Source organism: Homarus americanus, unplaced genomic scaffold, assembly GCF_018991925.1.
Source record: "Homarus americanus isolate GMGI-L3 unplaced genomic scaffold, GMGI_Hamer_2.0 scaffold37032, whole genome shotgun sequence".
NCBI classification, from domain to species: Eukaryota; Metazoa; Arthropoda; class Malacostraca; order Decapoda; family Nephropidae; genus Homarus; species Homarus americanus.
The window spans coordinates 10,197,095-10,224,923 of record NW_024731852.1 but is presented as its reverse complement, the minus strand read 5'-3'; the positions used below and the strand labels follow the sequence as shown (position 1 = coordinate 10,224,923).

The 27,829-nt window shown below is 43.9% G+C and overlaps 1 protein-coding gene across 1 annotated transcript in view; it reads right to left on the bottom strand.

Moving 5' to 3' along the window:
• LOC121867877 (trichohyalin-like) overlaps window positions 1-20,964 on the bottom strand; it is a 265,880-nt gene extending 244,916 nt beyond the window's left edge. The window contains exons 1-2 of the mRNA XM_042368002.1: window positions 20,923-20,964; window positions 1,536-1,673 (exon numbers count right to left, since the gene is read on the bottom strand). Coding sequence (XP_042223936.1) covers window positions 1,536-1,673; window positions 20,923-20,964 — 180 coding nt within the window. The remainder of the gene's footprint in view (window positions 1-1,535; window positions 1,674-20,922) is intronic.
• Window positions 20,965-27,829: the final 6,865 nt, after the last annotated feature.

Here is a 27,829-nt window from a genome sequence, read left to right as displayed (position 1 = left end):
TCACGTCAACATATAAACAACGAAGGTAAACACTAACTGTACACTATTACATCACGTCAACATATAAACAACGAAGGTAAACACTAACTGTACACTATTACATCACGTCAACATATAAACAACGTAGGTAAACACGAACTGCACACTATTACATCACGTCAACATGTAAACAACGAAGGTAAACACTAACTGTACACTATTACATCACGTCAACATGTAAACAACGTAGGTAAACACTAACTGTACACTATTACATCACGTCAACATATAAACAACGTAGGTAAACACTAACTGTACACTATTACATCACGTCAACATGTAAACAACGTAGGTAAACACTAACTGTACACTATTACATCACGTCAACATATAAACAACGTAGGTAAACACTAACTGTACACTATTACATCACGTCAACATGTAAACAACGAAGGTAAACACTAACTGTACACTATTACATCACGTCAACATGTAAACCACACCAGTTTCATCCACATCAAAAGTGCACACCACGTGACCCTCTCTTATGAGCTCAGTTTCCCTTATTACTACCAGCTGCAATGAGTGAAAGATCTCCTTTAGTCAAGGCTGAGTCATCACACTAATAACTGTGTAAGTAATAACACAACACAACAAGAGAGATAAAATAAGACCTAATCTCTCATCAAAGTGACATACATATGAAAACACTACAACGATAATAACTACCTTGTTAGTAATTAAAATACACAAACAATAAAGAAACAAATAAAATCTACAATGACTATGGCACGTATGAATAAATTAACAAAAAGAATAATTATCATATAAATAAACAAAAAGATACACAGAAACACGCAACAATAAATCTCTTATCAACATGACAAACACGAAAACATAAACACAGGAATAATAAACCAACCAACCCCTTTCCTTCCTCCTTCCTCCCTCTTCCTCCCCCCTCTCCCCCGTGCCAGCATGCAACTCATGCAAATGCAATGCAATACAAACAACTGCCACCAGGGATCTACAATTTAAAGTTCTGTGTCAGGAATATTCTAGCATTCTCTCTCTCTCTCTCTCTCTCTCTCTCTCTCTCTCTCTCTCTCTCTCTTTTACGTCCACATTCCTCGTGACGGAGTTAATATTACCAGCAAACTCTGTGACGGAATAGGTGTCAAGCTAGTGTTGTTTATTTACTGTACATGTGAGAGGTGAGGTGAGGTGAGAAGGCCATGATACCTCGCCTGTGTCCCTTTATCAAGTAGCTGGAGCAGGAGATTAAGCGTTTATCGAGTGACCTGTTAATCTTTTAAATGGGTTCAGGTTTGCCTCGTTGAAAGAGATGAAGGTGATTAGTTAGATTAGCTTACTTAACTCCCACCCGAGGAGGGACAGGGATGGAGTTGGGGGTGTGGGGGGGTGGGGTGGGGTGTGGGGTGGGGTGGGGTGGGGTGGGGTGGGGTGGGGTGGGTGGGGGTGGGGGTATAGTGAGTGAGTGGTATTGATGTTTGTGTCTGTCTGTCTGTCTGTGTATACCATCTCACAAATCATACGACAGACTTGAAAGAAACACGGTAGATGGATTGACCGACGTAGAAGGACGAGTTAACACGATTCTGAAGCATGTAGGTCACACCGATCATGGCCACGGTCACAGGGTAGAGTGTGGCTGTCGTCTGTGCTTTCGGGGGCTGGGGAGAGGATGAAATAAGACCAGATGAAAGGACAGTCTCTCATTAATGGCCTTTACACTGGCTGACTGAGGAATGCAATCATTTCACGTCCCCTGAAATTTCACGATACTTTACAAATTAATATATAATCTAGTAAAAAAAAGGGGGGGGTGGCTGCTTCACAAACGAGACTGCCGACACACGATAAAACACCTAATTTCCCCCGAGCAGTCCATTAGTCGCCAGGTGGTGACGTCAACCAGGTACAGGGACTAGACAGAGGATCAATCTGGCGCAGTCTGTCATCAGCCGCCATCAACACACACGCTCACTGACGCCACACACGCACTCACCTCCCTTTGCATTATACCTAGGTTATACTCCCCCTCCTTCATCCCACCTAGATCCGGGATGGGTCTAACCTTTGACAATATACCTGTCCATACCTGGCTTGTACTGTAACCTGGCACGCCTGAATGATCATATATCCTGGAGGAGTAGTCTTCTGACAGGGTAACTGTATCCTTGGCGTCTAATTCTGCATTTTATCTGCTCTCAAAAGAAAGCGGTCACATTACCCTGGGATGTCCTTTTTACAATAACTACGTAAGGCTTATTGGATTATTGCATTACAATTATAATTCAAGGTCAGTACAAGATTATCCTTTGATGGCGTTTACATAATGGCTTATTTCTGGAGTAAAATTTGTCTCAAGAGCAGAGAAACACCGACTTGGGGTGAGAATGAGGCGATATCTCCCTCACAAGGCCCCTCACCACGGACACCTTCATCCTCACCACCTCTACTCCACCCACTCTAAATCAGCCTCTTGTCTTTTCGCCTCACGTACCACCTGCATTGTCTAGCACATGTGTCGCAAACTGTTACGTCAGGGGGCATGTGGTGAGAAATGTGTCATATTGGCTTATCGTCTGGTGTGTGTGTGTGTGTGTGTGTGTGTGTGTGTGTGTGTGTGTATTAAATGGCCAAACTAACACCTGTTCCTCACCACTAAGCTTGATACAGGTGACATCTAAAAGGTATTCAGTAAAGGTACATTATTACACCCCTACCCCTGTGACCTTAACCTTTAAAACTCGTTGAATTACCTGACCTTCTTACTCGATTCTTCCAGTGGGTGTAAACGTCATGGAATAATACAACTGTTCTGTTTGGTGATCCTATTCCAAGTCATGTCTCTCTCTCTCTCCTCTCTTGCTAGTATACAGACAAACCAATAAAGAGACATATCTAAACACTATATATACCCTGGTTATGGTTACGATCAAAACAGTGGAGCAATACGCCCTCTACCGCGTGTCCTCAGTGACCAGTCCACACACCTCAAGAGATAAACTGTTTTCCTCGGCGATGATTCAGCGAGTGCACTGTATGCTAATAGAGACCCAAACATATCGTAACTTGTTCCTCCAGCACATAGTTTGTCGACAAAAACAATACAGCCGGCGAGGAGGACCCACTTTCCTAACCTGGAATGTCCATCATTCTTTCCCCCGCTGATGCTGACTCGGCAAGTTCCCTTCTTTTATCTGGCCATAACACGGGAGAGCGGTTCCTTCTGCACAAAATGGGGCTCCCAACGACAGCCAAAATTCTTCCGTGACTATAAAAGACGCCGAGTTAGTTTCTGGACTGGACCCTGGACGTTAAGCATCGCCAGAACCCGCCTTGTTATTGTCTATACATGACTTCCTACTTCGGGAGGAACAAGACGTAATGCTGTAACGCTAGACAAGATAGGCCAAGGGAAAGGAGTGTCTCGACGCTAGATTTTTTTTAAACTATGTGTCGTACATTTTACATTCTTTAAAAACAATCAATAAAACTTTAGTGTTGGGATGGTTACGAGTCCAAGGTAACCAAGTGCTCTCGTGTGCAAGGCGACGGGCCACGGGTTGTAAAAGTAGGTGTTTTTTCCAGCTGTGGAGGAGTTACCTGATACTTACTTGCCAGCTGGTGAAGGTAAACAAGTGCTTTCGTCTACCACCTGAATTAACCAACAATACTGGCACTATATTACCATACTGCCGTCACCTGTACAGCGAATATACAATAAATTTACCCCGTTGTTAAATCAGTGAGAATATATAATCAATTTAGCCTTCTAGCAATCAAGCTAGAGAGGTATGTACCTGGAGCCCTAAACAACAAGTGAATCTGGCTGAAAGTAAGAGTTAAGAGGGGGGTTTTTTACCCATCAGGTGAAGGTGTTCCTCCCCTCTCTGTTACCCCCACTACTTTAAGGTGTTCCTCCCCTCCCTGACCCCATCACAGTAAGGTGTTCCTCCCCTCCCTGACCCCACCACAGAAAGGTGCTCCCTGCCCCCACACCACAGTAAAGTCCTCCTCCTTGCCCCCACCACAGTAAAGTCTTCCTCTCTGCCCCCCACACCACAGTAAAGTCCTCCTCCTTGCCCCACACCACAGTAAAGTCCTCCTCTCTGCCCCCACACAGTAAAGTCCTCCTCCCTGCCCCACACCACAGTAAAGTCCTCACTTGCCCCCCACACCACAGTAAGGGGTGCTCCTCCTTGCCCCCACCACGAAGTAAGTCCTCCTCACTGCCCCCCACACCGCAATAAAGTCTCCTCCTGCCCCCCGCACCACGGTAGGAGTCCTCCCCCTTGCCCCCCACACCACAGTAAAGTCCTCCTCCTTGCCCCACCACAGTAAAGTCCCTCCCCCCTGCCCCACACCACAGTAAAGTCCCTCCCCCTGCCCCCCCACACCACAGTAAAGTCCTCCCCCTGCCCCCCACACCACAGTAAAGTCCTCCTCCTTGCCCCCACACCACAGTAGAGTCCTCCCTCTCTGCCCCACACAGCAGTAAAGAGTCCTCCTCCCTGCCCCCACCACCACAGTGAGTCACTCCTCCCTTGCCCCCCCACACACCACAGTAAAGTCCTCCTCTGCCCCCACACCACGAGTAAAGGTCCTCCTCCCTGCCCCCGCACCACAGTAAAGTCCTCCCCTTTTGCCCCACACCACAGTAAAGTCCTCCTCCTTGCCCCCACCACAGTAGGGGAGTCCTCCCCCCCCTGCCCCCACACCACAGTAAAGTCCCTCCCCCTGCCCCTACACCACAGTAAGTCCTCCTCTTTGCCCCACACCACAGTAAATCCTCCTCCTTGCCCACACCACAGTAAAGTCCTCCTCCTTGCCCCCACCACAGTAAAGTCCCTCCTCCTGCCCCCACACCACAGTGAGTCCTCCTCCTGCCCCCCACACACCACAGTAAATCCTCCTCATTGCCCCCCACCACAGTAAAGTCCTCCTCCCTGCCCCCACACACCACAGTAAAGTCTTCCCCCCCTGCCCCACACCACAGTAAAGTCCTCCCCCCCTGCCCCCCCACCACAGTAAAGTCCTCCCCCCTGCCCCCACACCACAGTTAAGTCCTCCCCCCTGCCCCTACACTACAGTAAAGTCCTCCTCCTTGTCCTCATACAACAGCAAAACGCCGCGCCACACAAGGAAACATCTGGTCAACCATTAATATAGTTGCGTCACGGGTAATCTCGTGTTTTTCTGGGAAGATAACTCACTCCACTCCTTCCCAAAAGTGTATCTGCTTTATACGCCACATGGCTCCCATTTGCTGCTCATGGAAAGAAAAAAAGTTACGGGTTCCCGAGTCAACTGTAATTTCTGTGTACGGTACATTAGTAAACACAAAAGTTGGCATACAGTTTGCAGGGAAATTTGGAGGAGACAGATTTGTTTGGTAAGTTCGCCTAACTGCTCTCTGTACGAGATACCCAGGGTCGTGAGAGCTGTGCTTCGCCATCAGGGTTTCTGTGGATGCTGAGAATTCCGCTCCAGTAGGTCCATGATGTTCTGCATAAAGGCTTCCATTTTCGACAACCGAGAGAGGAAACATTGTAATGTATGCTCCTGTATCCTGCCCTCTGACCTTTCCTTTCTCTGTCGGTACGTTTTTAGTTTCCTTAAAATGGTAGGATATAACGCCTTTGTTGTGAGTATTATCAACGACGGCTGCATCACCTCTCATCTGCAGGCTGGATACGTCGGGTCACCTTGTTTTTTACTCTGTTAACGATCTCACTGTCTGACTCAGTATACAATTCCCGGCATTATGTAACTTCCTTCACCGTGAACTACAAACTTACAGGGATCTCATGAAGATTAACAACACCCGCTTGTTTCTGATTAAATACCCTAAAGCTATACGGAGGGGTTGGGTTGGGTTGGGTTGGGTTGGGTTGGGTTGGGTTAGGTTGGGTTGGGTTGGGTTGGGTTGGGTTGGGTTGGGTTGGGTTGGGATTGGGTTGGGTTGAGTTGGGGCCGTTGGGTTGGGTTGGAGTTGGGTTGGTTGAGTTGGAGTTGATTGGGTTGGGTTGGGTTGGGTGAGTTGGGTTAGGTTGGGTTGGGTTGGGTTGGGTTGGGACCCAGGTTGGGTTGGGTTGGGTTAGTTGGAGTTGAGGATTGGGTTGGGTTGGGTTGGAGTGGGTTGGGTTGGGTTGGGCTGGGTTGGGTTGGGATTGGGCTGGGTTGGGTTAGGGTTGGGGTTGGGTTGGGGTTGGGGTTGGGTTGGGTGTGGTTTTGGGTTGGGTTGGGGTTGGGGTGAAGGTTGAGGTGGGGTTGGGGTTGGAGTTAAGGGTTAGTTGAGGTGGGGTGGGGTTGGGTTTGGGGTTGGGTTGGGGTTGGTTGGGGTTGGGTCCAGTTTGGGGTGGGTTGGGTTGGGTTTAGGATATTCAATCATCAGGTGAAATAAACAGGGATACGTAATCTTCCTAAGGTCCCATTATAGGAGCACCTCAACAGCTGACAACAAGGAGCCACACTACCTAACAGAAAACACAGTCCATAAATCCTTGATGAGAGAGCCTGGGGCGGAGAGAAGGGTAACTCCCTGAGGCGAGGAGAGGGGAAGGGGGGAGGGGCAACTATCAAGGGCGTTGTCTCTGGTTATTAAAAATTCACCACTCAATTAACGGATTCATCCTAAAGAACCGAGCCATCTACCACCGTTGTCTGGAGGGAACACAGTGTCGAGATTAAATGCTGATTACAAAAGGCTATAAAAGGAGAGGGTTGTCGGCCTGGCTAGTTTTTATAACAGCCACTTCGAGTCACTCTCCCTCGTGTACCTACCTACTCCCACCCACCCCACCCCACACCACCCACCCCACACCACCCACCTTGCCTTGTATCGTCTACCGTCTACCTCTATTCCTGTGCACGCTGTCAGGATTTTGGTCACATATCATGCAAGAACTTCTTCACCTGGCTGCTGCTGCTGACGTGTGTTCCTGTAGATCAATTATAATTGATCTACAGGAGAGTTATGCATAATGCCTCGCCTCGCCATCATTCTTCGTAACACATCTTTCTTCTGTCACGTCCAGCCAACACGACCATCGCTATACATCCTAACTACGAATCTCACACACACACACACACACACACACACACACACACACACACACACGCACGCACGCACACACACACACACACACACACACACACACACACACACACACACACACACACACACACACACACACACACACACACACACACACACACACACACACACACACACACACACACACACACACACACACACACACACACACACACACACACGCACGCACGCACGCACGCACGCACGCACGCACGCATGCACGCACACACACACACTCATTAACTTCTAAATACTGTGATCTTTATTAATATGTAGTTTCTCAGGAGTATTTGGAACACTTGCTTATTACCCTCAAATTACTATCTTCTAGTTTGTGTATGTGTATGTGTGTGTGTGTGTAAAGTCTCATACCAGTTGGGAACAAGAAGTGCCGAGTCATGACACGCAGAATATACTGTACCGCAACTGCCGAACCTCCACCAATACCGACACACACACACACTGATATCCACTTCAAAACATTCCTTGTTTTTACTACGCCAACTGATATAATTTCTCCCCCTCCTAGGACGCCAAACCAGTTATTTCCAGAGCCCTGACATTTTACACCTGCCCAAATATGCCAAACCAATCAGATATCTTATTAAATGGATCAGGTAATAATACAGGGTTCTATATTAGCCATAAATATCTACTACAAAAGCCAAGGAGACTCAATAGTTTTAATTCAAGTGCAGATAAATCCCCGAGGTGCCACAAACTAGCATATGCAAATGACTTCTTTTTTTATAAGGGAATAATTCAACACTGGATACAGGTGGATAAAACAACAGATAAACAGAGTAAGTCTCCCTCGTGTTGTGTACGTGGAGGGCAACAGTGTGGTGGTGGTGTGTACGTGGAGGGCAACAGTGTGGTGGTGGTGTGTACGTGGAGGGCAACAGTCTGGTGGTGCTGGTGGTGTGTACGTAGAGGAGCAACAGTGTGGTGCTGGTGGGTATGTGCACGTGGAGAACAACAGTGTGTGGTGGTGGTGAGGTGTGTGTACGTGGAAAGAACAACAGTGTGGTGGTGGTGAATTGTGTGTGTACGTAGAGAGGGCAACAGTGTGTGGTGCTGGTGGTGTGTGCGTGGAGACAGCAATTATTGGTGGTGTGGTGTGTACGTGGAGGCAACAGTGTGGTGGTGAATTGTGTACGTGGAGGGCAACAGTGTGGTGGTGGTGTGTACGTGGAGAACAACAGTCTGGTGGTGGCGTGAGGCATTTAGACGTAAGGTAAACAAGTAACTTCTTTTGAGTGTTAATAATTACTCAAGTGTGGATGGACAAGAGTGTCTCGATGAATTAACAAATAAGAGACCGATTTGTGTTCGTTCACCTCTCTCTCTCTCTCTCTCTCTCTCTCTCTCTCTCTCTCTCTCTCTCTCTCTCTCTCTCTCTCTCTCTCTCTCTCTCTCTCTCTCTCTCTCTCTCTCTCTCTCTCTCCCACACACACAAGACCCACTTACTATCCTCGAGTATAATTACCCCATAAATGACTCAAACATAACCTTTTAAAGGGACCAATTACACCCAAAACCACACCTCTGTCGTCACACCCAGCACCGTCCCACCATAACAGTGATGAGGGGGAACTACACAAACATCCACACACTTAATATTCTAAGCAAAGGTCAATAAGGGGAACGAGGATAGAGTTTTAATGCAATGAGCGTCTTGCAGTATCTAGTTTTAGCGACACATCGTACTCAAGGCGTTAAGATCTGGTACTCAAGGGGTTAAGACATCATATTCAAGGAGTTAAGACATCGTATTCAAGGAGTTAAGGCCGTATTCAAGGGGTTAAGACCACATACTCAAGGGGTTAAGACCACGTACTCAAGGGGTTAAGACCACATAATCAAGATGTTAAGATCACGTACTCAAGAGATTAAGACCACGTACTTAAGGGCTTACGATCACGTACTCAAGGGGTTAGTGAAGTCTCCCAGAACCTCAACACAATCCTTATATTTGGTCTTCAAGTCATCAATGCCAGGTAAGCGATTATCAGGTCTTGCATCCTCATCAGTACACACGACAATCGGGTCTACCAAGCAGGTGCAGTCTGACGCAATCAATGTAAACAATAGTACCCAAGAGCCATGTTACTTCAGGTAAACTTTAGGAAAACTCGAGGTCAACTTCAAGTAAATTCGATTTCACCTTCAGAGAGACTTAAAGCAACTCCAGGTAGACTCAAAACAACTTCGTGTAGACTCAAAGCAACTTCAGGTAGACTCTAAGTCAACTTCAGACAGCTTCATGTAATCTCGAGGTCAACTTCAGGTAGACAAAGGAACTACAGGGACGGACGATCAAGTAGTCGAGTCACGTTCACATACTGCTGATTGACCATGAGGGAAGTGTGCGGCCCTGCGGGAGAACACCTTCATGCACAGCAGCATATTCCTGTCTCCTCCTTCAGTTATAATGCCTCCTCAGACTTGCATTACATACCTGAGCACTGTGTGAGACGGCCACCTGGTGTATAATCTTGATGTAAGTGCAACAAGTTTGTGGCCTTACTTTGTGTTTTGAGTAAGACGATTAGATTGAGTACAATGATCATGAATCGTGTTTTTTGCATAACTTAAAATTATTGTAGGTTTCAAGTTGTCTGTCTGCCTCTCGTGCCTGGTAGAGTTTAAAGCCACGATTCCTCTTGTGTACATGAAACATTACACTCAGTCATTACACACGGTGATGGGGGAGGCGACCCTCAACTCACACAGTTACAGGTACTTGCAGCACCGACACACGTGTGAAACTCATCGTCCGTGAAGGGCAACACAAAAATCCTTGAGGAAAAAGATAGTCCATCACTTACCACGCAATCCGTTCCGGGAGGGACAAAGATGCCGTTCAAGGGTAATTCTCACACACATCCTATAATTTCACACGATTTTTGCACAGAAAGTAACTACCAGCCCAGAAATGTTCCATTATTCTTTTCACGTTATTATTACGCATCACGACCAGTGACCACCATTACGATTCAGTACTTCTATAATTCTCACAATCATTAACCGTTATAATTACCATGATTACCATCCCCCCTCCAATTACAGTGACTCCCAAACTAGAGGGCCACCACCACTGAATATATACAGCAAACTCCCAGTGAGGGGCTTCGGGCGAGAAGCAGACAAGCGACATTATAAACGAACGCCCAAAAACGCAGTGAAAATTTAAGAAGTTTGAAGATTACAATGACATAACCACACCTCGAGTTGCTTCAAGTGAGCCATGCATCAACATACCAACAACTTCAGTCCACCATACTGACGACAAAAGGATAAATTGCAAATTGAAAAAAAATACTACTACACAATAAACAACAATTAGGGTAAAGGGTCGTGTTTCAGGGGTGTGTGGAGGAACCATGGTGGTGAGTCTCAGTCCTCGTCACGCCCCTCCTGATAAATAACTCCACACTGACAGGTACAATTCGACATCTAAAAAAAAAGTTGCTCCATAAGTGTAACTCCAGCTTGATGAGGTGATTCGCTCCAAACAGGGTAAAAGTTCCAGTTGCCGCCACATACAGGATTAATGTGAGTTAAACACGACCAACGCGCTGAGTGTCCATTATGATTTATATGTGTAATTCTAAAAGTGTGTAGTGCTAAAAAGGGGAGAAGTACCTAAGAAATTGCTTAAAGAATAAATATATTAATGAAAAATAAATAAAACCTCAGAATGACAGTGTATAAAGCTCTTGCTGGTCAACACCGAGTGGGGGCGCCCCTTGTCGACCCACCTGTAGAATGGATACCTCACATTACATATAGTGAACTAAAATATCATTGAGTGAAGTGATGGTTAACTTCTGTACCGAAGGATTAGTCTTCAGTGTGCTCCATCTTTACTGTGATCGTCTTAGTGTGTTGGTTAATTATTATCTGACAATAACAAGATACATCAGCCATCATCCCTTATGCCCTTAACCCTGTCGCTATCTCTGCATCACCATACCTGACATCAAGCCCACACAACCGCACCAACACCACCATATCCACACCATACACACACACACACACACCACCCTCAGGTAAACTCAAATGGAGCAATAAGCTACATGCACCAACCATCTGTCACCATCAGTAGCATCCAGCCAGCTCTCGAATCAACAACGCTGTGGGCAACTGAACAGAAGACATTAACATATTCATGAAGGGACCCACACACACGAATACAAACACACACACACACACACACACACACACACACACACACACACACACACACACACACACACACACACACACACACACACACACAGACACACACACCTATAAAACATTCTCTCACTCTCTCGACAATGACAGATAGAAAATTGTACTCTTCCAATACTATGACGGGACAAAGGAGTGAGCCACCGAGCGGGGTCCAAAACCACTCCGTAAATCAACGAGAAACGCGCAAAAAAAAACGAAAAAAAAGACGAAAAAAAAGAGAGGCGAGGATATAAATACGCCAGTAAACATCACAGCTCTGGTCACAACACGTGTATCACACCCACACAGGTCTTCTTCTACTGGATTAACCTGAAGATTAGACACCCCAGCACTATCACAGACCTAATGACCTTGTTACTAGAGCCAATCACAGACCAAATGACCTTGTTACTAGAGCCAATCACAGACCAAATGACCTTGTTAGTAGAGCCAATCACAGACCAAATGACCTTGTTACTAGAGCCAATCACAGACCCAATGACCTTGTAGAGCCAATGACCTTGTTACTAGGGCCAATCACAGACCAAATGACCTTGTTACTAGGGCCAATCACAGACCAATGACCTTGTTACTAGAGCCAATCACAGACCTAATGACCTTGTTACTAGAGCCAATCACAGCCAATGACCACAGCCAATCACAGAAATGACCTTGTTACTAGAGCCAATCACAGACCAAATGACCAAACAGTCATAGCAACGGGCAAACAACATAAACAGAAAAAGCGTCACGTCAGTTAGCCAGAGAGGAGCCAACTAACCGATCAACTAGGATGTCAGGAAGCTCGGGTAAACACAGGTAAATCCAATCGACTAGAGTACCAGGAAGCTCAGGTAAACACAGGTATGGTAAAGTTACACAACACAGCGCTGGCATAACGTGGATCCTCCTCCCAGGTAAGGACGTTAACACAGTCTCCCCGGCAGCTCCTATTGGCTGTCTCCGTTTTCTTTTAGCCTCAGCCAATGACGTTCCCACTCTGGTGTGTGTGTGTGTGAGAGAGAGAGAGAGAGAGAGAGAGAGAGAGGTTAACACAACCCTAGAACCAACTAACAACCCCAGAGCCAGCTAACACAACCCCAGAGCCAGCTAACACAACCCCAGATCCAGCTAACTAACCTCAAAGCCAGCTAACACAACCCTAGAACCAGCTAACTAACCCCAATGCCAGCTAACGCAACCTTAGAACCAGTTAACAATCCCAGAGCTAGCTAACCAACCCCAGAGACAGCTAACCAGCCACAGATACAGCTAACCAGCCACAGATCCAGCTAACACAACCACCAATGCTAGATAACCAACCCCAGAGTCAGTTAACCAACCCAGCCTCGAGGCAGCCAACCAACCAGTCAGCCAGTTTAGTGAGGAAGACGGCAGCTGGGAGAGATGTATCCGTGTGGCCTTTCATGTTTCTCCCGGCATTCTGATTCAATATAGCAGTTACCTCGTTCACGATACAACAAGCCAGGTGGTCTGAAGTCTTTGGCAGTGTCACAATCTATAAAATGTATTGTTGAACAGTATGCTTGCTTTAAACGTTTTCCATAGTGTTTACATAATGCCAAGTGTTCCGGAATGGGTAAGGCCTCACTAACTTGCTAGAAGTGTCTGTATCCTAGCTTAATTCTGGCCACGACTGCATCACACTGTCTGATGTTGTCTTTGTGCTGGCCATGCAGGTACCACGTCATAAAATTTGTCAAATTTGTTAATGCTACAACTATTAAGTCTGTGCATTTCTCAGTTTTTCTAGTTCAGATACAAGTTTTCAAGTCCAGCACTGAATAGGCCCAAACAGTTTATCTTATATTTGCTAGACGACACTGATTAGTGCTCAATTTAAAATATGATTCTAATGAATATGACTTATTCTATTATCTCCTCTTGTGTGTGAACCTCTGTCCTGGGTGGCAGTGATCAGTAATAGCAGCCTCGGGGCCAAGACCTAACTGAACTACTCAGATTAGGTAGTTATACATAATCTTGTCAAATAAGTTGTTAAAATAAAAAATCCCGGCAATCCCCCTCTCTGCGCCTAACGTCACTTTGATCTCGTTACTTCACTGAATAACATTTTAACATCATCTATTTAGAATTCTGAAGGATTGAGAGGAACTGTGAAAGGCCACGTGTGGAGGAGCAAGCGGCTGGTGAGCGTGAATAGCCGAGGGAGAGGAGGCATGTAACAAGCTGGCCATCACCTAGCAACCAGCCGCCCCAGATCAACACAACTTTATCCTGTCATCTCGCCTTCAATACTTGGCTGGTAAGTGCGTCATCTCCTGTCGGGGATAAAGCCACATTCTTCAGGTATTATGATACAAGTGTAAAACAAACTTATGTAACAGTCTCGGAGCTTGAAGAGTCACGATCCTGAACAGATACAATGATTTATGTTGACTAATGAATGTATCACTGTTCATTAAAATCAATAAACAGTGTTCTCGTTAAATACTTTCCTGATGCACTATTTTCCACATAATTACCAATAGCCTCACTACGCACTCCACCCTCTACTAGCCAGCCTCAACACAGCACTCTGTCCACTACTAGCCAGCCTCAATACAGCAACTAGCCAGCCACAACACAGGACACTCAACACCACCGCTATAATAAAGAACTACTAAACCATCATCAGTGTCATATTTGTCTTATCACTGACACGTTTAATAAACCTCTAGTGCACACTGAGGGGACCCGACCCGAGTGATTACAGTTGCAAAATAGTGGCCTGTAGGCTCCTGTTGGGTGGTGACACCACTCATGGGAGGACAAACACTGGTACTGGTGGTGTAGGGACACTGTTTTTGCCCCACACTCTTAGGTTTTCCTCTCACACCAAAAGCATGTATACCACAACACGATCAACATATACAACTTCAATTCAGTAACACACAAACTGTATGACCTTTTATACATAATAATAATAATAATTAACGGTTTATTGAAAAAAGTTCTGCAGCCCGAAGGCTGAAAATATACATTGGACATAAATGACTTATTACATACATTGGTGGTTTAACAAAAGCCTTCATTGGAGAAAGGTAAAGGAACATACAGTGAACATACAGATTAATGTAGGTGTTGAACAGCAAACTCGTAGTGTAGTAACTCCCTCCCAGATGGTGTTAGGAGGAACTCACGTGGTGTAGTAGTTCCCTCAGATGTTGTTATGAGGGACCTGGCGTGGTGTAGTAATTCCCTCGCTGATGGTGTTATGAGGGGCCTCACGTGGTGTAGTAATTCCCTCACAGATGGTGTTATGAGGGACCTCACGTGGTGTAGTAATTACCTCACAGATGGTGTTATGAGGGCCTCACGTGGTGTAGTAATTCCCTCACAGATGGTGTTATGAGGGGCCTGACGTGGTGTAGTAATTCCCTCACAGATGGTGTTATGAGGGACCTCACGTGGTGTAGTAATTCCCTCACAGATGGTGTGATGAGGGACTTGACGTGGTGTAGTAATTCCCTCACATATGGTGTTATGAGGGACATGTGGTGTAGTAATTCCCTCACAGATGGTGTTATATGAGTGAGGTTTGGTCCCAGGCCTTCCTATCGTAGACGGATTAACACATCGGTGGTTGTTGTTGGGTCTCGCGGGGGCCGTTATCACTGGGTACCTGGGACCTCACTGTGTGAAGGTTAACTTGGGTACGACTGTTACTGTTGAGTTGTCCTCACTGACTTAAGCACTGTTCACCACTGTTCACCTCTGTTTAACACCGGTTCCGTTCCTTTCATAAATGAAATTGTAACTTCTGGCGAGAACTTGTTGATATTCCGGTGGGGAGGAGGGTTCAGGGGAGGGGGTTGGTGTGGGCTAACTTAACAGTTGACCTGGCTGCTCCGAGAGGAGCGCCAGGTACGTCTTGACCCTTCGGTGGTCAAGACGTGATCTACACACACACACACACACACACACACACACACACACACACACACACACACACACACACACACCATCATACAATATGCCAACACCAATTATTAAATTTCGTTACTTTTCAAGGAGAGAGAGAGACGGTTTTATAAGATCTCAAGACGACAGTCCGAGAGAAGTATTTACCAATTGAAAGATAAGAGCACCAGTCACTCAGTCAACAACACAACTGACTGGTGCGGCAGTCAAAGAGGGATGGAAATCAAGAGACTGTCTAAGCACCGGCACATTAATGTTCACTCCACACACATTAAAAGAGTTCTCAGTAAACACTCGCCGTAACGTCTGTAAATAATGGCCTAAAAACTCCCAACTTCTTCCCCGACTATTTCAAATTCTTAAGTATTTCAAGGACTTCCCAAGTGGCAACAACAAAACTTAAATTACTTTTTCTCTCGGTTTTCCAGGTATCGTGGGAAGCCTGTAACATACACACATACGTACATACTGTGTGTGTGTGTGTGTGTGTGTGTGTGTGATCTACACATACATGTACACTCGACAGAAAAAAATATATATACGTATATGAATTTGCAACTGAACAATCATGTTGTCTCGCTAGGTTTGGTAGGCGTGATTGTGAGACATTTCCTACCTATTATGGTAGGCTTAATTTAGTTATTTAATTCAAAATATAAAATTAGTTCGTTGTAATATGATTGGTGAATAACAGTATGCTTCATGAGCCTTTATCAAAAACTTTCGTGCGTGGTGTTATTTTGTTTCGCACGAGAATTATAGATTTTTTTTCCTAGTGTACACATCAATTTGTTTTACAGTTGTAATATATTCTATAACAATACAAAATAAATGCTACTAAAAGTTACACATAACTATATACTACATACAGTATGTCAAGTTAACTTCTCGTAGAGCATTGACACTGCTACAACTTAAAAGCTCCTCTCCACAATCAAGTCCCCTCAACACCCTCGTCACTTGATCTACTTTTCCGTAAGAACAACCAATACCTCCACAACACTACCTACAGGCCTAAACACATGCTCCTCACAACATAATCTCAGGTCATCTACATAAATGTCCACCCTTGCCACCCCATGACCCCGTCCCTGCCAAATTCACAACATTCTCCCACAATCCATCAACATCACAAGTGTTTACAAACTGTGTGAGTGTGACTCACCGCCTCATCTTTACCCTAACACACTATCGGGCCAGCTTGTCGACGCTTCTTCACATATACTAACCCACATTATCAACAAGATCACGCTTATGTAGGCACATAAGCACTGCCAGGAACAACGTCGTAACTTCCACTAAATCCGGGTCAACAATACTAAGTAAGATAAGGAGTTAAAAAAAGGTAGCATCGACAACTATTTATAAACATGCACAAGTCGTGATAAACGCGGCGTGTTAACGGGCAGCATCGACGCCAGTTCACCAGAAGTAAGTGGTTGGACAGCTTTTTGTGGTGGTTTTTACAGCTGAAACTCGTGGATGGCAGGTTTAGAATCCCTCCAGGCTAGTGACGTGAACGGCCTTCCAACTCGCTCTGGCATATCATTTCGCTGAAAATTTTCCAACGTTTAATCTTGTTTCTTCTATACAACTGTTTTTACGGAGAATATACGCTACCTCGCTAACTCAAAGAGAATTAATTACACAGCGATTTTTTTTTGCACGGTAGACCAGATGTAAAGCAATAATACAACAGTTCTTTGAATATATTAATGAAACGGTTCTGATATATATATATATATATATATATATATATATATATATATATATATATATATATATATATATATATATATATATATATATATTGTATAGGTATATGATATATGATTGATTTTAAACCAGTACATATACAGGGTCTTAGAAAAGTCCCTGTGCACCTGTAATAATTAGTACTATAATTGTTCCTTGTTATACTTATATAGTTATATATCTTGTTCTACTTACAGTAAATATTAGAAATGGAATCCACTTCCAATATTTACTGTGATAATTTAAGATATTTATTATAAGTGGAAAAAGGTAAATAGCAAAAAATTAACGAGTGCAGCTACACAGGTATTTTTCAAACACTCTGTATATTTACCATCACTTAATAGTCTCATTACCATTCTGTCACTTTGTCCATACTTCCCATCACCTGAGCCAAACACCTCATAATTGCGAGGCACAACAATGGTCCTGTATCCTGCACATTAGGCGTAAGGCCTCGGGTAGTAGTACATCTACCACAACATAACACTGTACCAAATCATCCGCATGGCTACCACCTGCCAATGGTAGACACGGCTGCCCTAACTTAGCTGCATTAAGTCGAGTAATAAGCATCGCTCTTCAAAATATAACGGAATAAGAGTGACCTTGTGGAAACGTGATTCACTTACATGTATTTCTCCACAACAACAACAAAACTACCAGAGCCAATTCCTGTACCCTCCATTAGTGTTCCTGCATCACTAACAACAACCATCAATGTTCCTATAAACACTGACAACAACCAGCATCAGTGTTCGTGTGTCACCATCAGTACCATCAACAACAACTACCAGTGTTCGTGTATCACCATCAGTACCACCAACAACCACCATTAGTACCATCAACAACAACTACCAGTGTTTGTGTATCACCAACAACTGCCACCACCACCACCAGTTTCCCGGAACAACAATTTCAAGTGTTCCTGGAGCAGACAGAATGCGTGTTGTTTCTCAGTGACATCATCGTGAACGTGACCGTGGCTAGCGTTCCTCCTCCACCAGTGTTTATGGATCATTAACATGACATACTCCGACAGCCACCACGCACCAGTAAAAATAAAATAAACTCAAATTCAAGCAGCAAGAAATTCCGATCATTATCAAATACAGCTGACAATGGCGGAGTGGAATTATTAAAGTGGTATTCCTTGAACTCAAACTGTTTAAATAAATTATTGAACTGAAATTGTTTCTTAAATTCTCATACTGTGAAGAAAAAAATGAGTGGGTGGCAGTGGTTATGTGTGGGAAGCAGCTCCACGTGGTTCACATAATATCAATAACAAATAGCGTGCGTTTCTTACACGATAATTTGAAGTTAACAAGAAACTTCTCGTACTAGAGCGATAGTGAAAGCTGCCGGCGGGGCGGGGCGGGCCACCACCAGCTAACAACATCTGGAGGATTTCCAGAGTTATATTGGGCACATAAAATACAGTGACGTGTTGCACTCTTGCTGGCCACCTGTCAAAACAAACTTTGCTTTTATTCATTTTCTATTTCTTCCTTTCAAAGAGAAACTTTAAGATGTTTCCCACTGTTCAAAATATAGTCATACAGAGCAGGTATTTTTTTTTAAATAAATTGTATTTAGAGATGTCACCAGTGGCTTCACTTTACGATAAGTTGTGGTTATCAGCAGAACACTGAAAACTATCATTTTGTTAAGCCATAGGACAAAGACGGTATATTCTGAGGCTCATTTATTTTAGCTGACATAAACCACTGGCGCCATCAGACTCATGACACAAATACCAAAACAATAACAACACAGTATTACTAGCGATAAGTTTGATAATAACTGCAGCTCCCTTCTCATCAACTCAACTTTTAACTACCGCATTAAATTGGTTCCAGTCACGTTTATTGATCAAGCGAATTAAGCCTCTCTCGTAACTGTTTACAATTTCACAAGAATTTTCCCCTCCTCCAACATTCTCGGAATATATGACGTGAAACACAGAGCAAAGCACAGAACACAGACTGCAATATACGTGTATTTATAATGGTTAACAACGACTAGGAATATACATCGTCTTCGTACAGCTGAGGGCGAGCTTGTCGGGTCTGCCATCAGATGCCTCTACCATCCACGACACATGTAGGCTCCGCCTCTCTCCGCCCAGACTCCTCCCACCCGCCACATAAACGTTTGTCTCCGCCCCTTCCGCTGGTTGCTATGGAAACCACCTCGGCCATTGATAAGTCGGCCATCTTGGATCGACGCCAGCGCTGTATACAAACACACGGGCAACCTCTGAACTAAACCAAAAGCGCGGGAAAATTCCACACCGTTGGAGCCCCGTAAACCCCTTCCGGTACATCTCATAAGCGATTATTTTCCAGCTTTCTGCGGATAAAGTGTAACAGATTTTTTTCTACGAGAAACACTATACTTATACATAAAAACGGAAATAAATATGGAAAGTGAAAATATTCCGTAGAGATAAACACGAGATATGGCTGAAGATCGATGAGGACGTTGAGTGGAAGAGAATCTCCTGTCTCCATATGGGTGCTACATAAAACATTATCCCTTTTTTCTCTCTTTCTCCTCCTCTCCAAAGCCCCGCTATTTCTATACCCTACGAAAAAAAGTTTTGATGAGAGAGACGACGAAGAAAAACTAAATTATTGGACACAGACGTAGTGGAGAGAGTAAATTCAGTACACATGGAAAGAAACACTACAACATAAACATGGGAGACAAGCACTACAACACATACATGATAGAGAAACACTACAGTACACATACATGGGAGAAACACTACAACACAGACATGGGAGAGAAACACTACAACACACAGACATGGATAGGAGAGAAACACTACAACACACAGACATGGATGGGAGAGAAACACCACTACACACAGACATGGAGGGGAGAGAAACACAACAACACACATATATGCAGGGGAGAGAAACACTACAACACACAGACATGGAAGGGAGAGAAACACTACAGTACAGACAAAGGAAAGACACACTCCAGTACTCAGACATAGAGGAGATGCATTCCACCGCGTAGCAATGGTGAGGAAAGGAGAGAAGAGACACTGGAATACATATAGCAAGAAAGAGGGGGTGAGGAGGAGCTCTCCCCCCTCTCTCTCCCCCATAATGATGGCTTCGTGTGGTGTGTGTGTGTGTGTGTGTGTGTGTGGCACAAGACACGGTGCCACAAAGAGGAGGAGGAGGATGGAGCGTGAAAGAGGGAGGGGATTTAAGATTACGCCTCGTCAGCCCCACCCTCATCCACCAATCCTCCCTCACCATACGCACCAGCCCACCCAACCAGCGTACGTTCTGTATCATTATATAATTCAGCCACAACATCCTAGTCCATCCTTTCATCTATCTATCTATCCACTCATCCTAGCATATTACCTCATCCTATATTCGACTCAGCCCAGATCAACCTACCCACCCACTTGTTTATTCCCTGTCTAATCATTCAACCCCGCCATCCACCCACCCACCTATTTAGCAATTCAGTGCAATCTAACCAGCCTAGTCATCTGTCCAATCATCAACTTAGCTCAATCTAGGCGGTCAGTCCAACCAACCAACCAATCCAAGTAAGCCCAGCTATCTACCCCAACCAGACTTTTCACACACACACACACACACACACACACACACACACACACACTCCTCCAACCCTTGAAAGAGTTTATGAAACGTCCTATTCGGGCCATATCTACAGGGGCCTGGAGAGGACCCCCACACACAATTACGTGCTTGAGAGGGAAAAAAAAAGTCTAACCCTTTACCGCTGGCCTCACACCCAGACGACGGCACCAGGATCAACAAACACCCCCCCCCCTCCTTACCTCCCCATCGTCCCCACTCCCTGTACAGAAGAGTAACCCAAGTCTCTTTGAAACTCACCTTCAAAAGATGAGGCGCGCTGCTCATCAAGTCTCTCGCCATAGAGCTTTCCCCATTCTCTCTCTCCCCCTTTCCATTGCTCTCGTGTACTTCACAGTCAACAGTACAGTATGTCGTAACGCAGACCAGATCGATGTGGCTACTCCCAGACGCACACGACTCGACAACAGTCTCCTTCTCCTTTTGATAAGGAGTCTTTTGTGTACATACACACACAGCTCTTACATTAATCGCAAGTCAGAATCTTGACATCATTTTCGTCTAAGGCGTCCGTAACATAGCAAGCATCAAAATATTATATTAGAAAAGAAATAAACCCGTTATATTTGTTTTCTTTGCCGCGAACTTGTAAAAAAGTTATTTCAAGTAGTAAACAGTAACATCTCTTACACCTATTTCCAACTCAGTTTCAAGTTAACTACCTGTACTGTGAAACAGAAGACTCGGTATTAATTTCAAGTTCACTTACCCTGTGGAGTTGAAAATTAATTTTCATACAAAAAATATATTTTTTTTTTCTTCACAACAATTCACTCTCAAGTTTCAGAAAAGAAGCAATAAATATTTCGCTATGACAGATATCTAAGTTTAGTAAGAACTTTCAGTAAAGACTAAAACTAGGACAATAAATATTTCCTCCATAACACGAGATATACCGGTACCATACCTCAAGAAAAAGGATTTTTTTCTGTACAATGTTTCAGTCCAACAAGTTAACACGAGACCATATTCTTATCCAGTGTATTATTTGCAAGGCGGCCCCGAGGATGAGGGCTGGGAGGGAGGGAGGGCCACCCTTGTAATAGGCACAAGATTGGGTTACTGTGCACAACAATGGCTAGAGGTTAGGATACACCCACCACCAACACCCACACTCACATCGCCCCACCCTGTCAAGCCATCCTAGCGCCCCCCCCCCCTCACACAATTACGATCTGTATCTCTACACATCCATATACTGTACACCATCTATAGGTCATTCGGTTAAGTGAGAACGAGAAGCAAATAATTCCAATCCACGTCTTTAACGGATATATAATCAACAAAGATACTCTCTCTGCTTGAAAAAAGAATTAAACCATAAAGAACAAAAACCACGTCACGGTATTTCATTGTACACAAGATCTACAACAAAATAGCTTACAAATAATTTCACTACACGTGTTCAGGAGAGACTTACCAATGGTCATAGTGCAGTATTCAGCAGTCTGCGAAATGTCTCCCAAAGCCGGCATTCTCCGAGCTCCCAACAATGGATCGAGCGAGACAGGCTTTTCTCTTAATTCCCGAGTTATACAACATATGTAGACGAGGAACTGCATCCTGCCTTGGTGCACGAAAACCCTCGCCTCTTGTCCTTCACGAATATTTACTTAAAATATCCCCAGAAACCTCTGTCACGGCCATGACAACAGCTGACAGCGGTAGTATAAACAAGAACTGTGCACTGACTGGATATTGTGAGACGTTTCTACATAGAGAACGTCCCACCTTAAATATCTGGGGGGACAGTTTTACTCAACTCAGACTCTGGAGGACAAAATCAAATCACATGTGCTGAGTTCCAGGTGATGACTGACAGTGACGACGACTGTAAACAATATATCAACACACCTTTATAATTCCGCATGAAAGGTCCTGATTGACAGTTACGATGAAAATACACAGTCCAAACATCCATAATACGGGACAAATACGGGACCTTGACAGTCTATCCCCAGAGGTTAAAAATACCCACCCCACCAATTTTATCCCGACATTCTGCGACAAACAGTTATCCAACAATTATTAACACAAGTTTCTGTGATAAAGATAATTTGAAATAAAACTTACTGCAACAAACCGCATCGTCTCCCCACATGCATTTCCACCCTTGGCAATTATTAGATCAATAGTGATAAGTCGCAGTGAAGGTCAAACTCATGCTGCATGGCACACCTCCAGAGTCGCGGAGGCTCGCTGCTACCATGAACAGTATATACCTCGTTAGTCAAGGTGAAGGGATATACAGTACCCAACTGGTCGACCTAAGGAAAAAGCACAACAGTACCACCCGAAAATAGCATCACAATTACAGGGAGACTAACATGGGATACTGGACGTTCACTTGGTACTGGATGAGAAAAAATTAAGGTTGAGAATTCATAACAGATTGTTTTCCTCAATTCTGTTCTGTAACTGGTGCTGGTGAACGTATCTAATTATGGCTGAGTCCCAGATTAATCTTGATGCTATTTTTATACGAATTCAGGAATATTCAGCGTGTGAACCTGTGAAAGTTTGTAGCCTTGTGGAGCAGTGTTGTGAGAACAGTCGGCACCGTCCGCCACCACCTACTGCACCCAACTACATCATAATGGCGATGTCTACCTACTAATACAAAATCATGATGACAGTCCCGAAATACCAAGTTTTGAGAAGTTATTTTTACTGAAAACAGCAGAGTAGAGTCACGGTCAGGATTGCACCAGAGTATATATATATATATATATATATATATATATATATATATATATATATATATATATATATATATATATATATATATATATATATATATATATATATATATATATATATATATATGTTGTGAATGTATGTCAATGAGTAACATCTTGTCATCAACTTAACACGTGGTGGAGCAGGACACACTGACAGACCTCTGCTCCATCGGATGTTATCGACTTCAATCTCATTTTTGTATAAAAATAGGCAAAAAAAATGTTAAACAAATTCAATTATGAAGGGAAGAAAGGATCTGACGGTCAAAATATGTAAATAGAAGTAGAACCTTATGCAAATACTGGACATTATTATTCAAGTGAAATTTTAAGTTTGCAAATTTCTCGCAAAAATGAGCAAAAATGCTATAAAATTTCAATTTGGGTGGGAGGAAAGCATCTGACGGATACAATATGTAAATATAAGTTGTTCTTTATGGAAAATAAGTAAACTTTGGCTATAAAGTCATTTTAAATTTGTTGCATATTTTCCAGATTTCTGCATTCTTTCCAATTCTCTTAGAATTTTTCCAATATTGCAAATATGCATTTAGGAATTTTGCCAAGTCGGGTACATTCTGACAAATAAGGTATATGCCTATACTTTATTAAGAAACTTCAAATCTATCGGGTGATGAACAACGTCAAGAGTGACGGTGTAACACTCCTCTACCGACAATAATTTGTACGTTCAATTCATGTTCATTCTTCTTTCAGTAATGAAAGCTTTTGTTAAACGACCCACCCACCCCATGTCTTTGTATGTAATAAGTCATTTTTGTCCAATGTATATTTTCAGCCTTCGGGCTGCCAACTTTTTCAATAAACCGTTAATTATTATTATTATTATTATTATATCTTAACCCCTGAATACTAAACCAAGGCAAAACACTCAAAAAATTTTCGAATTATCCAAAAATAACAAACAATAACGTTGGATCATGCTCCCTCGTGGCATATATTACAGACACCAGAAAATGTTTATAAGACATGGGTGACGTGACGTACAGGCCAACACGTTGCTTCCCTAGAGATCAAGAAGACTTAGTTATGAAAACATGTTTAGCCAGGGATGGTTTATATAACTTTCACTCACTAACGTGTCAAGTCTATGGTTACTCACTGCCAACTTTCAAGGGCATGAGGAAGTGGGTGTAGTGTGTGTATGGCTCAACTAACCTGAACTTTCTGTATTTAAGTATAAAAACCCCATGAAATATTTTGTGTATCTCTTTAAACATATTCAGAGATCAATACTTGGTAGGAGGAACATGGCCGTGATGGGAGCGACATGAGACATTCAGAAGGAAACGCCACATTTACTCAAGAGGTGTATTTGATTATCCTAATACAGCGGGTAGTGGGGCCGCAATATGAGAGGCAGTTTGGTGAATAAGAGGACTCACAGTGAGAGGGTTAGGGTGCCCGCAGGCCTGGTAGAGGGTCCAGAAATACATTTTTAAGTCGAGCGTGCGTAGCATCCACCAGTACACAGTATTACCCCAAAGTGACAACTCTCGTACACTTTTCTATTGTCGCCTCGCCGTCCTTCTGTAAAAAATTGCTCCCACCTGAACTCTCAAGGTTTTAATTTACTCGGTTTTGTGAAGCCAAACAACAATCCTTCCCCGTGTACCACGTCTATTATTTACCAACATTCACCAGTAACAAATGTACTCCCACTAACTTTTAAACTGCGATCACTATCTTGGCATACTGCGAAATGACATTACGAATGGCAGTTTCTGGAATATGCGTTGTGTCGACTCCACCCTGCCACGACCAAGAACCAACCGTTGACCATGAATTCACCAGCTAGCCAGAATGTTTCCATGATCAGCAGATAAAGACTGCCACAGGTAAACATGGCGAAAGGACATGCCCAGATACAACGTGAGTAGGAAACAATGTTAGCATGGCTAAGACTTCGTGGTCAACACATAAACAAGGTCGTTACTTGCGTAAGCTGCCTGAGTTCTCAATCAGGTACATATTTAACACAATCATCTGCGGGAGACGCGAGTAGTACACGGCAGCAACTCCGGAAACAATCACACCAAACCTTCACTTTACAAAATGCTCAGAGTACCACTACCTATGTGTGTCACGACGAGGGAGTCACAGTCCTCACGTGAGTGGACGAAACGTCAATAATGTCGCAGAACTGAACCCTGAGAGCTCTTAGAGAATTCGTTCTGACCTTCGCTTCGGACCTTGACTTTGGTTCAATTGTAAACAGTTTTCAATCACTGAGTCCAAGGCTGTCACCCTCCGAGTTTCTTACGTTTCATTGAGTGATTAACAAGTTCTAGTTGCTCCCTTTTTGGCGAAATACACATTTGCAAGCACACATACAGCTTAAAAATACCTGTAAATAAATACACACGAAAGTAAAGACCAAACCCATTGCCAAAAACACTTCCTTCTCCAGGGACGCTAATAAGTGTCCTCTTACGTTACAATGTATACAGCAACCAAACACAGCTAACTGATTCCCCCTTTCCAGGAACACAGCATGAACCTGAAGGCGACTACAGGTGGTAAGTTGTACTGTCGCCACAGAGTATTAAAAGTATGTTCACTGTCACCAAAAAAAAAAATAAATAAAAAAAATACCCGTACCAACTCACCTAGTGCAAAAAATGGGATGGGAGGAGGAGGTAGGAGAGGTTGTACCAAAGATGTTCGCAGTAAAAGTGATCTCTATTAGTAAAACCGACATTAAGGGCACTAGACCTAACAAATACCGGACCGTGAGGGCTCTCTGGGGGGTACTAAGGCTCGTCCGTTGGGGTCAGCAGTGGCACGAAATGGCTCAGGGTCATATCAGGCGGTCCCAGCACTCCACCCAGCGGCACTTGGGCCATGTTTACTCCCGCATTACCCACTCAGCCACTTGGGGGAGTAACACCCTCACACACCAATATATCGGGTCCTGGGTCACACCTGCCACCACCAGGGTCCACTCAACCAAGTTATACCAATTTATGTCCATCGGGAAGAGCAGGAGGAGTTGATCACACCACATTGTCGCTCATCACACACACACCTTCCTCCACACCCTGCTAGTGCCATTAAAAACCAACCGGACGTATGGTAATTACTAAAACCAACCAACAACAACTAAAACCAACCACTGCCTGCTAACACCAGCTAAAACCCACTCACGCCAGAAAACACCAATCACCACCCACTAACATCAATCACCACCCATGAACATCAATCACTACCCACTAACACCAATCACCACCCACTAACATCAATCACCACCCACTAACATCAATCACCACCCACTAACATCAATCACCACCCACTAACACTAATCACTACCCACTAACATCAATCACCACCCACTAACACCAATCACTACCCACTAACATCAATCACCATCCACTAACATCAATCACCATCCACTAACACCAATCACTACCCACTAACACCAATCACCACCCACTAACACCAATCACCACCCACTAACACCAACTACTTTAGAAGACAGGAACTATGCGGGGTGAGGGGAGATGAAGATGAGGTGCTGGCATGAGTCAGTGATAACAGTGACAAGTTGTTGTGGCAAGGTGCGGGCAGTCGCTGACCCCCGGCACAACAACTACACTCTTCTGCTGTTTTTGTCCACTGGCGGTCTCCCTGTGAGCTAAATTTTCAAATAAAATAGCATAAAGATAATCTATGCACTCAATATTAACAGAAAGATAATCTGTACACAAAATTGCCACAAACATACACTCAAATTAGCACAATGATAATATGTACACTTAAACTACTATAAACATATTCAGTAGAGTCTTGCATAATATCACTCGTCACTTCGCAATGTAAACAAACCGAGGTAGCGGTAAGTGTTCACGTCGAGTGGGTTTAACCTCCTCCCTGGTGAAGGTCAGACTTGTTTGGATACGTCAGTGCAGGTCACAAGTAATCAAGGGTGCGTCACCATGAATCATAATCGACTCGGCCCTCGTGCTGTTAAACAAGGTACTGTACATGAAATGACTTCAATGAATGCAAATAGAAGTTTTACTCAATAACTGAGCGGAGACTTTGTTTCTATTTCTGGCCGGCGAATTTGCACCGCGTCCATCCTTCATTCGATAGAGCTTCATGCACAAGATTATTTTCCACTGCACAAACTATTTCATCGAGAACTTTAATTTACGCTTATTAACACCATTGTCAGTAGACACATCTGAGCCAAAATCAATAAGTGAAACACGGAACCACAAACAAAATATGACAACCAACCTCAAACACAAATTGGCAAGGATTTTTTTACATCATGCGATCAAATGCCTGAACACATCCACTGTTCGGTGCTTCTCTACCGTAAAGTATAATAATATCGATGGTTGCGGTAAACCTGGTCTTGCTGAGTCAGGTAACACTGC